The 14,893-nt window shown below is 34.2% G+C and overlaps 2 protein-coding genes across 6 annotated transcripts in view; one reads left to right on the forward strand and one right to left on the reverse strand.

Annotated features, from left to right (window-relative positions):
* LOC106173618 (estrogen-related receptor gamma) overlaps positions 1-6,862 on the forward strand; it is a 33,623-nt gene extending 26,761 nt beyond the window's left edge. For both annotated transcript variants that reach the window (XM_024077121.2, XM_087006052.1), the window contains exon 7: positions 1,391-6,862. In XM_024077121.2, coding sequence (XP_023932889.2) covers positions 1,391-1,629 — 239 coding nt within the window. In that variant the 3' untranslated portion in view covers positions 1,630-6,862. The remainder of the gene's footprint in view (positions 1-1,390) is intronic.
* Positions 6,863-7,512: 650 nt separating this feature from the next.
* LOC106155754 (uncharacterized) lies at positions 7,513-14,797 on the reverse strand. 4 transcript variants are annotated; one of them, XM_087006048.1, is made up of 12 exons: positions 14,666-14,797; positions 13,629-13,878; positions 13,378-13,506; positions 12,910-13,091; positions 12,628-12,658; positions 12,404-12,490; positions 11,424-11,547; positions 11,224-11,254; positions 10,798-10,906; positions 10,288-10,401; positions 10,004-10,075; positions 7,513-9,752 (listed from the first exon to the last, which is right to left on the reverse strand). In XM_087006048.1, exons 2-12 carry the CDS (start codon positions 13,825-13,827, stop codon positions 9,526-9,528), a joined length of 1,305 nt encoding a protein of 434 aa, XP_086862174.1. In that variant the 5' UTR covers positions 13,828-13,878; positions 14,666-14,797; the 3' UTR covers positions 7,513-9,525. The 4 variants fall into 4 exon arrangements, with proteins under 4 accessions (XP_086862174.1, XP_086862175.1, XP_086862176.1 ...); XM_087006049.1 differs by having other exon boundaries at positions 13,629-13,874; positions 14,664-14,710; XM_087006050.1 differs by lacking the exon at positions 10,004-10,075.
* Between the last annotated feature and the right edge of the window lie 96 nt (positions 14,798-14,893).

Raw genomic sequence — 14,893 nt, forward strand, 5'->3', positions numbered from 1 at the left:
GTTTAGTTCTCCTTTACAGTTAAATGGTACAAAAAGTGCAGGTTGTCCTGATATTTGGTTACTGGATATTTTCACATAGCACAGTGCCTGGGAAGACTTGGCATGACCTTTCTGTGAAATCATGAATATTCAGTACCGGTACTTTGATATGGTCTTGTTTGAGTCGAGTATTTAATAGCTCATTAATGTAATACCAAGAGTCTAAGCTAGTGTACAGCATTTTGTTAGTGATTTTTTTTTATGGAGTGTCACATTTATAGAAATGGATGCAAAAGAAAAAATGCTTGCCCCCTTTTCACAAAAAGTTTCTGTATTTTGATCATCATAAGGTTGTTTATGTTGATTGTGTAATAATTTCTCACTTATGGTACTTCAGTAAGCAATTATTCCATTTAAAGAAAAAAGTCTCCTCCTTAAAGTCAAACATGAATTACTTTGATAGCATGAAAACTACATTCAATTTTGAAAGTATTTATATGCTCTTTATATCAACTGGAAGCTGTTGGTCATATTATTTTTGAATGTTATAAGGAATGATCAGTGATAGGTCAGATGCATCTTAGATCAATTAAAAAATGTTTCCAAAGCATGTACACCAAAAATGCAGATAGTGAACTGGAAACTGGATAGGGAGAAAAGAAAGAGAGAGGTCGGAGGGAATGCCAATAAGTGGATTAGCCAAGTAGACAGAACAAAGATAAAAGTCTGGGGTCTGACTCAGATGTCAGCTTTTTTGAAAGTTCCCCTAGAGCTTACTGTCATGGACAAAGACCAACCTATGTGTGGTTATCCACAGTCATTTGTCCATGATTCACACGTCAAACCACATACAGATATTCAGGTTACAAGTTTCAAATTAAGTTTGTGCTTTCATGAAAAAAGGGATTATGTTTGACTAAAAAATGACGGAATTAGTGGTGCTTCATTAGGCAGCATAATTGCATTGTTTTGTGGTATCTTGTTGTCATTTTAAGAAGTACTAGAAGATACCAGGCTTCTTCTCAGTGTTATATCTTTATGTTCTCGTGTTTAAATATAAATCATCGGATCATTATATCATATCATATAATTTAATGTAATTAAAGTAACATAACTTACCCCAACTCAATGTGTTGCTTTACATTACAGTGTTTTTTCACTGATAAGGAGAAAGGTGCACTATGAAAAATTGCATTCCCATAAACAAGGCACTATTGGATAAGTGCTGTATCTACCAGGATCCTTTTCACATCTGGCATTATATCTCACCAATACATTTCTACCAAAAAAAACAAAAAAACAGTGTAACGAGGCTTTTTTTGTGTGTGTGAAATAAATAAAAATATCAATTGACATATAAAACCATTTATATTTTACTTTACTCTTTAACCATTCAAAACAATATTTCCAGATGCAAATATTGAAGATGTAAGTTCAGTAGAAGAATGGCGGAACAAGTACCATGATGCTCTGCTTCAGTACAGTAAGACTTACCACCCTGGGGATCCAAGGAGAGTTGGGAACCTCCTCCTATGTTTGCCACTCCTCAGCCAGATAAAGTACTACGGCAAGCAATACTGGTGGAGTGTTAAAAAAGATGGCAGAGTTCCTCTTCACAAACTCTTTCTAGAAATGCTGGATGCTGAGTAGATGCACGGTTACCAGGGTAACCTTCACTGCTGTTGTTATAACTGTTACAATTATTGTGATTAAATTTTTCTTCATTTTCATTGAATACATAGGCAGATTAGTATATATATATATATGGGAATGCATGGTTGCAATGCAGTGCTTTGGGATTGTATTAAAACAGATATATCGATATAAATGGTAATAGATATGTACTTAACAGAAAACTTTGGAAGCAACAGTCCAGGTTATATTGTTTTGCCAGGAATAGGACCATGGAGACTGGACTACAGAAAACTACAGTGGAGACATCTATGGTGCTGTGTGGGATTTATACATTTCATATGGCGCTAAAAGTGTGAAGAGCAGAAGAAAAACTTTTTATAGAGATGATTCATTATAGCTATCATGTTTTATTAGCATGTTATATATAATATATAATCTCTGTGTATATGTGTGGCAATGATGTCTGTGGTACTAGTAGCTCTTTAAGAATAGAGCGATATGTGTCTCTCAGTGGAAGATACAACAACTGGTGCCATAAAAAAAGATAAATCTAACTAGGCAGCAAATGTATTTTACACTTACAAATTTAAAGAAAAACTGTATCTGTGTTTAGAGAATGTGAGGACCTAATGTAACTATAAAAAAGATTGTCCATGCACCTAGTAAGTTTTGATAGGTCTTTCATTTTGTTAAAAGTAGTCATAGTACATTTTCATGTGCTGCTATAACTGTATTACATCCACAACCATAGTAAACCCTGTCAGTGTCATTAGTCTTATATTTCAAGTATGTTTAGTAATGTCACGTATATATATATATAGCATCATATAAACATTCTTTAGTGAAACTGTATGCTGGTATGGAGGATGCTGCCTTGAATGTTTCCAAACTGGATTTGGACAGACTAATTGTAGACTTTGGCTTGAATGATGTCTTTTTGTTGGGTGCAATTTACGTAAAAACATATTGCAATCAGCTTGATGTATTAGCAGGACTGTGCAGATAAACAAAATGAATAACATACATCATAGTACATTACATTAATGATGTTACAGAAGTCTACATGTTAGCAGTGAGATATGGTTTTACACTTTTCACTTCATCGTGGCAACATGCAGGGGGGATTTATCATGATACCATTAGGTAAACATTACATCGTGTCACCAGGACACTTTGATGTTTATGTCAAATATTTCAAAGAACTGATGAATATTTTCTGGCACTGATAGATGATTCTACAGTATATTTTTTGATGTATCAGATGTTTACATAACATCAGGAATCTATCACCTCTTGAAATGGATTCTTGATCATGCACATAGCCCGTGTTGATGTTGTGGTATTAATAGTTGTGGTACTTGGTAGTACTGTGGTAATATGATGCTCTTCTATGAGCCCACGCTACCATGGTAACATATACTGCACCAGTTTGGTTCCATCTGTGCAGATGGTACCTCAGCTTGGCACCATGGTACATATGTGTTATGGTATATCTGGATTATACCTGCCATCTTGGTATTTTAGAGGGCTATACGTACACATGAGCTTGTGTTAGAGATTGGGATACTTTACCTGTGCTTTTTGTCATATTTACTTTGAGCACCATATTTGTATTACTTTTAAGTGTATGTGGATTTGGTAGAAATGGTGACACATCATACAGTGGTACTATGGCAGCACAGGTTAAATAAATATGTTAATTTTATGGTATCATAGACCCATGGGTCATGGTCTGATGTTTTGGTGGGAAAGCACAAACAGTTATGTCCATTAGGTTATGGTTGAGCCAGGACGACACTGAGTACTGCCAGAGCACAGAAAACATTTCTCTATTATTTTCTCTGTTATGATACTCGGCACCAACAAAGTTTCATAGATTTCAATGAGATTTCCTATGATTTCATGAATGGATTGGGAGAGATACTTTGTATACTTTGTAGTCTGTTTCTGAGCAAGTAGCCTCATGTTTCTATGTAAATATTTAAGTAAAGTGACAAAGCATCTTAAGTCCAGTTTGGTAACACTAGGAACAGCTAAGGTGTAGTTCAGTCCAAACAGGAAGAAAACATTTAATTACTCTGTTATGATTATATTACCAACTTGCTAGTTTTTGATTTTCATTATTTTTGAGTTCTTGTAAATTTGTTCACAACGGCATCATTTATAATTGGAGGTATTTCTGTTTGTTGTACAAAATAGTTCTTGTTTTATAGTGTTTTTATCTAAAGTAATTTTCCGTTGCTTGTACATGCAGCATGCTCTGTAGATGCTAATTTTCATGTAAAGTGGTTTTGTTTATACTTTTTTATAAGCCGCAGTATTTTAGAATTTCAGCATTATAATCAGTGAGCACTGTATTAGCCTTAATTTTCCTTGTAGATGTTTTGAAGGTTGTGTTTGAAATACAGTTATGGATTGCCAAGTCTTGTTAGAGTAGGAGGATCACATTAACATGACATTCCAGTCTAATCAGTGACACTTAAAAGAAACCTCTCACCCACATGACATTTTCATATTAATTGGGTAACTGAAAAAAGAAACAATTATGTTATTTTGGTGATATGATCCATTCCTTAATTGGGTGGGAAATATACACGTCAGCTTAACTGCCATTGCTGAAAAAAATCAAGATTATTAACCCTAATCAAACACTTTTGGTCAGTCCTGTCCCATGATATTTTCTCAGTTTGGAAACTAATCAAGTGGAAGGTGGCTATTAATTAAAAACAAGAATTTTCCACTGAACTCTTTGTTTTCACTTGAGGAAATCTCAGTGAAGTGTAGTGGACAAAACTACTGAAGCAAAGACCCTTGAAAATATATGTCAAGTTGATGATATATTGAAAATCTTTAGTCATTGTATGCAGTTCTGTTTTGAAAGTCTTGGACTGAACTTTAGGAACCTGTTAATCATAGAAAAGAAAGATTTTCTACAAATCAACTAAATTGTTTGAAACAAAAATGAGAATTACCTTTAAAAGAACAATCACAGTTTTCTTTGAATGTCATCTCACAGAAACTTAGCCACAGTTCTATCTGATATTATATTATTATCTTTTATTATGGCCAAACATCATATAATTATCTGTGCCACTTTGGCCTTGGTAATGGTGCAATTATATTGGCGTTTTCATAAAAGCTAACAGGCATGCGTGCTTGTGGGACTGACAGCAGATGGATATTAATAATATTTGCTTGTAATTAGGAAGTTGTTAAGCATTACTTGTTATATGATTTTTTATTTGTTATTACCCCTTATTTGTAAACATAAATGTATCTCCAAAACAATTCTTAAATTACTTTAAGCCTGAATTTGCCAAGGGCAAGGGCACCAGTAAAAAGGAAACACATGTACCTGTGAGATAATGACATGATGGAAGTTAACAATCATGGTAGGAGCAACCTCTGCTGGTTGCTTTGATTCTTATTTGCTAAGTACTAAGACAATCATTCAGAACTGCTCTGACTGCCCATTATGAGGCCCCATGGACAAGAGGTAAAATTAGTTAAATACAACTGATATTTCTTATTCAGGGAACTAGGACTCAAAACAGGACACCATTTTATAAAGGGGGGAGGGGATTTAAAAAGATGTGACAATGAAAGAGCTTGTAAATAGAAAAATCACAGGAGTCAGCTTCAAATAATCATGAGTTTCAGTTTCTCTTGAAATAATTTGCTGCAATTTTTCTCGGATATATTAGAACACATGCTCATTTAGAAATGAAAGGAGGCATACATGCTCTGGCTATGTACTGACCTGTAAAATGAATGATACTGGTAGCAATCAAAGGGCACATTGAGTCATTGAAACCTTTTTTCAGTACATAAGTAATTACCTTTTGAATTATTTTGCCATTCATTTTATGTATCTTATGTAATGTGTACAATTTCTTTCCAACAAATTTCAAAATTATACCTCCCCCATATACTGAAAATGATATTAGTTGTGTGTTGTACAACATACCTGTGTTTTTGTAAAGTACTGCCAGTGTTGACAAGGTCTGTGTACCACAGCCTGTCTTCCCCATCTGTTAGTGGCTTGCTTAACTGTACTCAAAGCATGATACCTCATTATTGCATATATCATTATAGTTACAATGATAGTCGTTTTAGCACTGATTTCATTTCTGCCCTGCCAAAGGCCTTTCATCTAAGAAGCTGGTCTTTAGTGGATTTAATCATGATAGGTGAACTAAGTGATATATAATGAGATGAACTAAGTGATACTTATGGATTGTTGGGAGTTTTGTTGTAAAGAAGAAGGGCATAAGAGAAAAATCGTGCAATTGTTAAAGTGACTAAAGGTGTTGGTCTTGTGCAGATGCAGCAGGCCATTGCATAGTGTTTGTTGTCTGTACTGAAAGCCATGTTTATCATACTTCTTGTTATGTTGTTTGTTATTGTTATATTTATAGAACAGCAGCTTTTTTATAGTTGGACTTCTCTTACATTGTTTTATTGTAAACTTGCTATTATAATGTGTCAATGAACAGTACCTTTTACAAAAACACAAAAAAAGATTTGTAATTTACAGATGATGAAGTGTTGCTTTACCTCAATTTTAGGCTTGGAACAAGCATTTAGTGTGTAGTATGTAGCACGATTGATTTTGAGTACTTGTGATTGTATATAACTGCATTTTAATGTATTATGCCCAGTTAATCCATTTGAAGTGGCAGTGTGTAACTTAATTTTATATTTGCATGTAATGCTTTATGTTTTCACTGCCATAACTAGGGAGTCCCCATCCCAGCGATATACACTGTCAGCTGAGGGCTTATCCCATTACCTTATCATATATCCCACATGGATACTAAAAATGTCAAAACATTTATTAATGAGATGCAATTTTTGAATTTTCTGCTCAGTTTGACTGGCAGCAGGATTGGTATAATGTTGCACTTTTAAATTTGATCATTTTTCAGCGCAATCATCATAAACCTCAATTCTTGCAGTCTTTCTCATCACATTGCATGTTATCTGTACAGTAAGTGCATCTCTCCATGCATACTGGACAATTAAAATTGTAGACAATGGATGGAATTATAGTGATATTGGTGGGTGGTACTATTGCAGTGATGTTATTTTTATAGACAAAAGACTATACAAACGGTTGTACTATTTGTGACTATTGCACATTAGCTTGTTATACCACTGCACTGTTTAGGTGCTCAGTGGTTGCTGTAATAGTTGCTCTCTGAAATTATACAATAAATAAAGAGGCAGTTCTGTGGTAGTTTAAAAACTTGTGTTTGTGTTTATTCATATATGTACCCATCTTTCTATTTATCTATCTGCCCCTCATTTCCTGTTTTTGCCTCATTTCTACCCATTTCCAAAGCTGGGTTCAACATAAAATGTGATGAAACGTGAAATGCCATTTAAAAGAACATTATTATAAATCAAAATAATGTCACTCTTAATCTTGATATCAGGATTACACATCCACAGGATGAGGTAAGTTATTTGTTGGTCTTCTATTTATATTCAGGTCCAGAACCCAATTGCTTCTTGTTTTATCTAAAATGTCTTTAATGACGTCTTACAGTTGAAAAACGTGTCTGCGAGTGGGTCTCCTGAGTTGATTGACTATGGCTCCACATAGTGCAGACTTACGTAAGATTAAAAAATCTGGCTTAATCTAATTAAATATTTCACAGAAAAAAAGAACTATCCAATAAAATTCTGATTTTATGAAGGTGGAAGGTTTGGAAGTAGAGCAGTTGCCACAAATAAAATATACCCTTTTTTTTTCGTGCGTGATAGAGTTGCAGATTAAGATAGGAGGACTGTATGACACATGGCTAATGTTGACATTTTTATACTTACACTTGAGGACTTTCAAGTGATAACATATTGTTCCCCATTCAAAACCCACGCAATAAACACTGAAAGTAACATTAAGTGGAATTTATAAGAGCATGTATATATCGAAAGCTGTTTGTAAGGTGAACATGGTATTTTCGTCATATCAAACTGCTTTAGTAACAGGTTAGTCTAGCCATAATGATGGTGTTTACTTACAATAATAAAAAATAATAATGAAATTATTGTGAAGTAACACTGAGATTGTAAGCATCAATTTTTACAGTCAGCCTGCATGGTTCAGGATGAAATGTTTCAATACAATGTCATGGTTGAATTAGGGTGATATAAATGTAATGAACCACTGTATTTGGATACATTTCTATTGCAGACTAAAACAGGACAGAGACAATCTATGATAATAAAATTATAATAAATAAATGAAGAAAAAGTAATGCCTAAATACTGATAAGATATGACATAATCATACAAATGTAAATTGTATTCCATCAGGAATGTTATCAGTGGTAAGTAATCTTCAAAATAAAACAAAAAGCAATTCATTTGTATAAAATTACTAGTAAACCTAAACAACTTCTGTATATATAAATTACAAAATATATGAGGGAAAAGTACTGAAGTGAAGTTTTAAGTTAAAGCTTACAAAAAGTAAATATATCTGTGCAAGTGTTAAATTTCAAAACAGATTCCAAAATGGAAAACCTTATAACTGAACAGTACCAAAGTAAAACCTTTAAAATATTCTTAAAAGAATGACCTTTGAATAAAGGAAATGTAAAATATATTAAGTACAGATCCCAGCACTATGAAATCTACTAGTGTACAACAGTATTGAAATTAAAATGAAAGGTTAGAAACAATGTTTTTTTTTTTTTTTCACAAAATTCAAAGTGATTATTCTTTCAGTAAATACATTTACATCGACTACCACCATGGAGGCACTTCAGAGTTTTCACACAGACCGTTCCACCAGAGCCACAGCTGTAATAATGCTTTGGTCAACATTCTCCAAAGAATACTACCTCTATTAATCTTTGGTATAACCATTACACTGACAGGAGAGACAGAATTTGATTAATGCATTAATAGGGAAACCCACTACATGTAAATGTACTCTAGAGAATACCACTTTGGTGTCATATTTTGACATTTTGAGAGCAATTAAATTAACAAGTTTCATACCAAACCTTTTATCTATTTCATTCCCTTTTTCCCTTATCTACCAATTGACCCGAGTTGGCTTGGCCTGCAATGTCATATCTATATTGAACTGTTAAGAGGGTGATATCCATCAGTCCTGCCCAGATAAGCTATTTCAGTTCTCTTCTTCAAATATTCATTGCAAATGTCATGAAGTATGCTTACACCTGCTATAGCCTTCATGATTCAACCTTTTCTCTACAACCTTTGAAGTTACATATACAACATACAAAAATAACAGTTAAAATGCTGCAAGTCATAACTCTACAGTTTTGAATAACAGCTAGGTGATAAATGTAAATGAAAAACATGCTGGGTAAACCCCTTTCATTTAAAGTCATGATACAATGTGCAATTTCAGTTCTACATTATCTGCAACAATAACCAGGTCCCCCTAATTAACCCTTATCCATATTAAAAATAAATGGAATGTATTCAGTCATCTTTAGTTGTCTCAATAATGAGTCTAAAAGGAATAATTCTAAAGAAATCAAATTAAGATTGTTCAAAGCAAGGAAATATAGTTGAAAGAGTAATTTTGTTTCATTAAGTGCAATGTAAATCATCAGTGAATGAGATCATTTGAAGAGAAATAATAACCAAGGGCAAGGCAAGAGGATACAGCATAAAGAAATATGATCAAATCAAGTTTTTAAGAAAAAAAAAATTGATTTCCAAATTGTATTCTGCTACTGATTATAGGTTTCAACAGCAAAATTAGACACTGGTGTAATTCTAGTTCGTTTTTCCCCATTTCTGTAGGCAGAAAATTTAAATAACTCCATTTTGTTGACAATAGTCAGAAGCCCAGATCTGCTGAATTCTGAATTCTAGATTTTAGTTTTTTTCGTAATCATAGCTATGAGACTCAAAACATTTCCGTCAGCTTTGATATCTGTCTGGTGGCTCCATGTGGAAATCCTTAGTGCTTGTATAGTAATAATATGTGTATTTTATCTTCATGTAGGCATAGTAAATATTGCCTTTGATAGCCGAACATGTGGAAGATCTCTCTGTGAGACTGCAGTAAAGAGTGGTGAGAAGTACCACAAGCATAATACTTAATACTCCTAAGAATATCCATAACAGAGTCATAGAGATCCACTCCTCTGAAACAGAAAGTAAAACTGACAATTACAGTTGTCAATATTTTCGCATGGATAAATTCTGGGACAATTCTGGGGCAACAGGTACCATGGGGAAATTCTAGCAACAATCAATTAATCTCGAGTTTAATCATCTTAATTTTGTATATATCAAAGAGTAAATGTAAATGCATAAAATTGTGGAAAAGTTAATAACTAACTAACTAACTAACTAACTAACTAACTAACTAACTAAAATAAAATAATCAAATTACCATCTTCCTTGTCCCTTCTTCTCATTTCCTCAAAACTAACTTCTCTTTTGAGTTTTTCTGCCAGATTGGAATCTGTTAAGACACAGTAGTTGTTATTTTGTTCATACCAAATATTAACCATTGCATCTTTGTCTCTTGTAAAATAGAAGAACAGAGACATTGTGTGACAGTGATATACTTTTATAATATCTATCATATCAGTTTATAAAGCACCAGATTGTAAAGAAATTAAGTCAATGTAAGAAAATATTGGTGAAGTGGTAAAAACAATTGTAAAAACGTACCAGTAGTGAATTTCCTTCGTCTCAATATTGAAGCTGGCTCTGAAATAGGAGTGGGATCTGCATCTCCGCCCTCACCTGGCGACACTGTCCTGTCAGTGTGCTTCTGCAGAGATTCTGGGTGAAACATAAACGAGTTCATTAGGATAGGAGGCTTGATGTAACAATTATGTAGTTTGGATATCTATATTCAGGGGCGGATTCAGAGATATTTTCTGACGGTCTTCCAAAGTTACTTTTCTTCCATTTTTGACCGTCTTCCGACAGAAAAAATCAATACTCGTCAATGTAAACTTGAAAATCTGACAGTCTTCTGGAAGACCCAGAAGATGGCCTAAATCCACCCCTGATAAATTTGAAAATTTGTCACTTGTTATCAAACTTTCAGATACAAATAATCAAACTGTTTTTGGACTAAATCATGTTTCTGTAAACATGCTTGGTAAATTCAATTCAAATAATTACTTCAGTGAATTACTGTCATCCAAATCAATCCACCCCCAGAAAACTTACCTTTATACTGCTGCTTTCCAACCTCTGCATAGACAACAGTGAAGAAATCTAAACTTTTCACAGTGATGGGATGCTGCTCCCCAAATACCTGCTGCCTCAGCTTGGTTGCCTATGGGAAACGGTGAACAACAAACGTTACTTATCAAATTATTTATAATGCCATGAAGCAGATAATGAAACTTGTTAAAGAGTTCTAAACACCATACTAAGTATTTGTATCTTTTCCTTTGGAAACCATCTACATTAAGAATTGAAAATCTTAGCTCTCTATTTTAATCTTCAGTATATAAACTCTCTTCATTTGACATTCACCAGGATTTGATTTTACACATATTACATATTCATTAATGGGTCTAATTTTCTTAATCTTTCTTTACACAGAACATGATACTGTGGGCATTTCTAGAGTAATCTTATATGTGTTACCTTGGCAATGTAATCCAAAGCTAGCCTTGGCCTGCAAAATGACAAGACTGCTCAAAAAAGTATTCAAACAACAGTTTGCTTGACATCTTTGAAATCTCTTTTCAACATCATATTTAATTCAAAACAGAAATTGTAAATCATTATCTCTTATTAAAAATTCCCTTGTTAAGTAAGAAACACGGTAACCAGCCCATACGTACTGATCTCTCTCCAGACACAGTTTTGACAACTCTTCATATTCTGTGGCTCTCAAAGCATCAAGGCTTTCTTCTCCAGTGTCAGGCGGTGAGGTATCTCCCGACTCTTTCTCCTTCTTTCTGTCCTCTAAACACAGAAAGACAGTAGATAAAGTATGTTAAAGGTACATATGAACTGAGCATCGGCGGAGTGTGGATTCCCAGTAACACATATAAACCACTTCTACTAGTTTCTTATACAAATCAAATATAGGCAATATCATCGTCGACATGCCAAGGGATAACCTGAATAAATCACTTGATCAGCCATAAAAGAGTTTTAGACTGCTCCTTTCTTTAAATTTTTGGTCAGAAATTTAACCAACTTATGTGACCTACTTTTCTGCCCCATGTATACACAGCATAGAAAGCTAGCAAGAAAATCCGTTCAAATATCATTTTTGGGTAATATTGATCGATGACTTTTGGTAATTCCCTTAGTTATACTATTTGAACCTATGTGCTTGTTGGTTTTTGTGGCAAAAAATTGACTTCATATGCATCTTTAAGAGAGACATTTCTATATGTCACTACACAACACATGCCCTACTGCACTAAACAAAACGGGCGTGTCAGCACAAGCTGAATGTATCTTTGTATAAAGGTGCATTGGTACCTGCTGTCCTTAGTATTTGAATGCCAACTGCCACTGAACCAACATCTTAAATTATGTTTGTACCAATAAATCACAGGATTAAAGAAGCCCCTTACCAATAAACAATTGAACTATCTGGAAGTATCCATAACCACACAAACTTGTAATTTCAAAATAATCAATATTTTAAAAAACCATTGACCGAATAACTAACTTTTTAACAGCATTTTAATGTGTTGCAAATGAAACTTAAAGCATTCCTAAGACTGATATTTTTCTTAGTACTTACAAAAAATCTTGGTGTCTACAAAAAACAACAGAACAATGTGATTTTGCAATGTACACTTACCAACCCTCTTCTCCAGCCCCATGGTGTCAATTAAGGCACTCTCATAGTACATTTTCTCTGCTTGTATAAACTGAATAGCTTTTTCATCTGCTTAGAGTTGAGGAAGGATAACAGTAAACAGAATTTTTTTTTTATTTACAACAAACATCCATATGGGAATTTTCAAACTGTTAAAGGTCTTCATACTACAAATGGCTTTCTGCTATTTACATTAATAAGGATACATTCTTCTTTTTTAAAATAAACATCAGCCACCTAAAATGAGGAAAAAATAATGGATAAGTGAGGTCCTTGAATAGAAAGTTCAACTGACAAATTTTCATAGTAAATACTAGTATAAATGGTATGTAAATCAACAATATCTTCAAGCAATGCTGGCGATGTTAATACATGTTTAACTATTCTGATAAGAAATCAGTGCTCTACCAAGACCTGTCACTCTGGCGGCCCCATGACCAGTTTAAAGCTCTGTTTTACCATGAAATTATATACCATTACTGACTTACACTATGGAGACACTGTGGTAAGTATGTGAACCCGCTCCCCTCCTCCAGGCCAGTCAAACAGCCTAGGTAACACTTCAAAGCCAGCTGTGCTTTACCATTGTCTTCATACTGCCTGCCCCTCTCAAATAAACGGTTTCTTCCTGGACCATCAAGATCTGCCAGGTTACCCAAGTTTAAGACTTCTGGAAATCAATTTGCATCCTTAACAGTATATTCAATGACTAGAAACTGGTACTAGTCAGATTTTGAAGAGTATACCAACTATAGAGCATTAGTAAAAAGGCCTTGATTGTTTTTGTTTCCTGTTCAGAGTTTCATGGTTTTATCACAACTACAAATATATCTGACATTTTGAATTTAATTCAAAGAAAATCAATTGAAAATGAGTGAAATGATAATTGCAATCTTTATTTCATTACAATGATGATGAAATACTTTATAATACTTCTAATCAACTCCAATTTATACCTGCATCTCCGATCTCTTCAACAGATTCTGCTGCCTTTGACAATTCTGTAGATGCTTCATGGCCTTCTACTTCTCTGGCTCCTTCACCTTCTGTATTTGCTGCTGCAGCTCCACCTTCTGTAGGAGTTTCTAAATCAGAAAACATAGTCAGATGCTAATGGAAGACACTGTTATTATTTTCAGTTTTTGTTTATCTTTATCAAAGAAATTTCCATAATAAAACATCAGATGTTTAATGCTGCTAAACTTACCTTTCTCAGTGCTGTCAGAAATCTGTTTCTTTGGGGTGTTTTTCTTCTTCTTTTTCTTCTGAGGTGAAGTTTTCAATTTTTCAGGGCTCCCTTTCAGCATTTTCTCAGGCTGCACTGCTTTCTGACTCATGCTGGCATCATCTTGTTCCACTTGCATCTCCTGCAGGGACTGGTTTTCTTTATCCCCAGACTCTGCCATTACAGCACTGCCACCACTCTTGATATCAACACAGACACTTTACCTCAACCACTAAGAAAGAAGAGGTTTATACATGTAGAGTATTATGCACTGCCCTAGTCCCAGTAAATTTTTTCTAGCATGCAAAACTCAATGACAGAAAATACTAGCACAGCATATTTTAATTACCTGTAAAAGCACTGTTGTTAGAGACTGAAAATTTTAAATATAAATTTAAGTTCTAGTACTACATATTGCAGTACCGACCTAGACAGAGGACTGTGGCTCTAGATATTCACAATTATAAATAAATGAACATGTGAAATCAACACAACTAGGTACATGTATATCACAATGTGCCAGTGGCCACTGTCCAGCTGCAGTGCTGGCAAAGCTGTGACTGGCCTGCTCACAGGTCGCATAATATTTATGACATCCCTTTCAAATCTCTCTTTTAGCGCTGTGCAATTTATACCATTTAAAAGTTTAGAAAACGTGCAATCTAATGAAAAAAAAACGTGAAAATTGAACGATGCTAAGTATAGTTAATTTGATGAGCTGGACACAGGTTTTTGGCTGAAAAGTGAGGACACTTTGGGTGTAATATGTATAATATATATTTTCCTGATCAGTTTGATTTTTTTCTGATATACTCAACACAACAGAATGCATAAAAAGTTACTACGGTACATGTATATACCAGTAAATAGACAAACTAAGTTGTGCTATAATGCTACTAATCATTCCACAAGTTGAACCATATCGCTTTCCTGCCAACAACCCATCATAACTTCGCATAATGCCCATAATGCAAACAGCATCTATTATGTAAAATATGCAAAAATCACTGATTGTTTACCTTGGCAGCAATGTTTAGACTTTCAACACAACCGCCATTTGCAAACCACTTCCGATGCACGAAATGCCAGGTGGCAGCACTTCGTATCAACTCCGCATAACTATGTCCTAAACGATCATAATCTTCATAATCACCCATCATAATCGCTCTTGGTGTGCATGGGTATGTAACATGAGGAGATTTGATACACCTCAACTGCGAAAATGTAGATTTATTGCAAATGTAGCT

This window comes from Lingula anatina, chromosome 2, assembly GCF_051362555.1.
Source record: "Lingula anatina isolate TDL-2025a chromosome 2, LinAna3.0, whole genome shotgun sequence".
NCBI lineage: Eukaryota > Metazoa > Brachiopoda > Lingulata > Lingulida > Lingulidae > Lingula > Lingula anatina.

Coding starts and splice junctions, on each gene's coding strand:
- LOC106155754 (XM_087006048.1), bottom strand. CDS start 13,827: ATGGCAGAGTCTGGGGATAAAGAAAACCAGTCCCTGCAGGAGATGCAA. Junction 12,491..12,627: donor TTATTTTAAAAAAGAAGAAT/GTATCCTTATTA, acceptor AACTCTAAGCAG/ATGAAAAAGCTATTCAGTTT. Junction 11,548..12,403: donor GGGGCTGGAGAAGAGGGTTG/GTAAGTGTACAT, acceptor TTCTGTGTTTAG/AGGACAGAAAGAAGGAGAAA.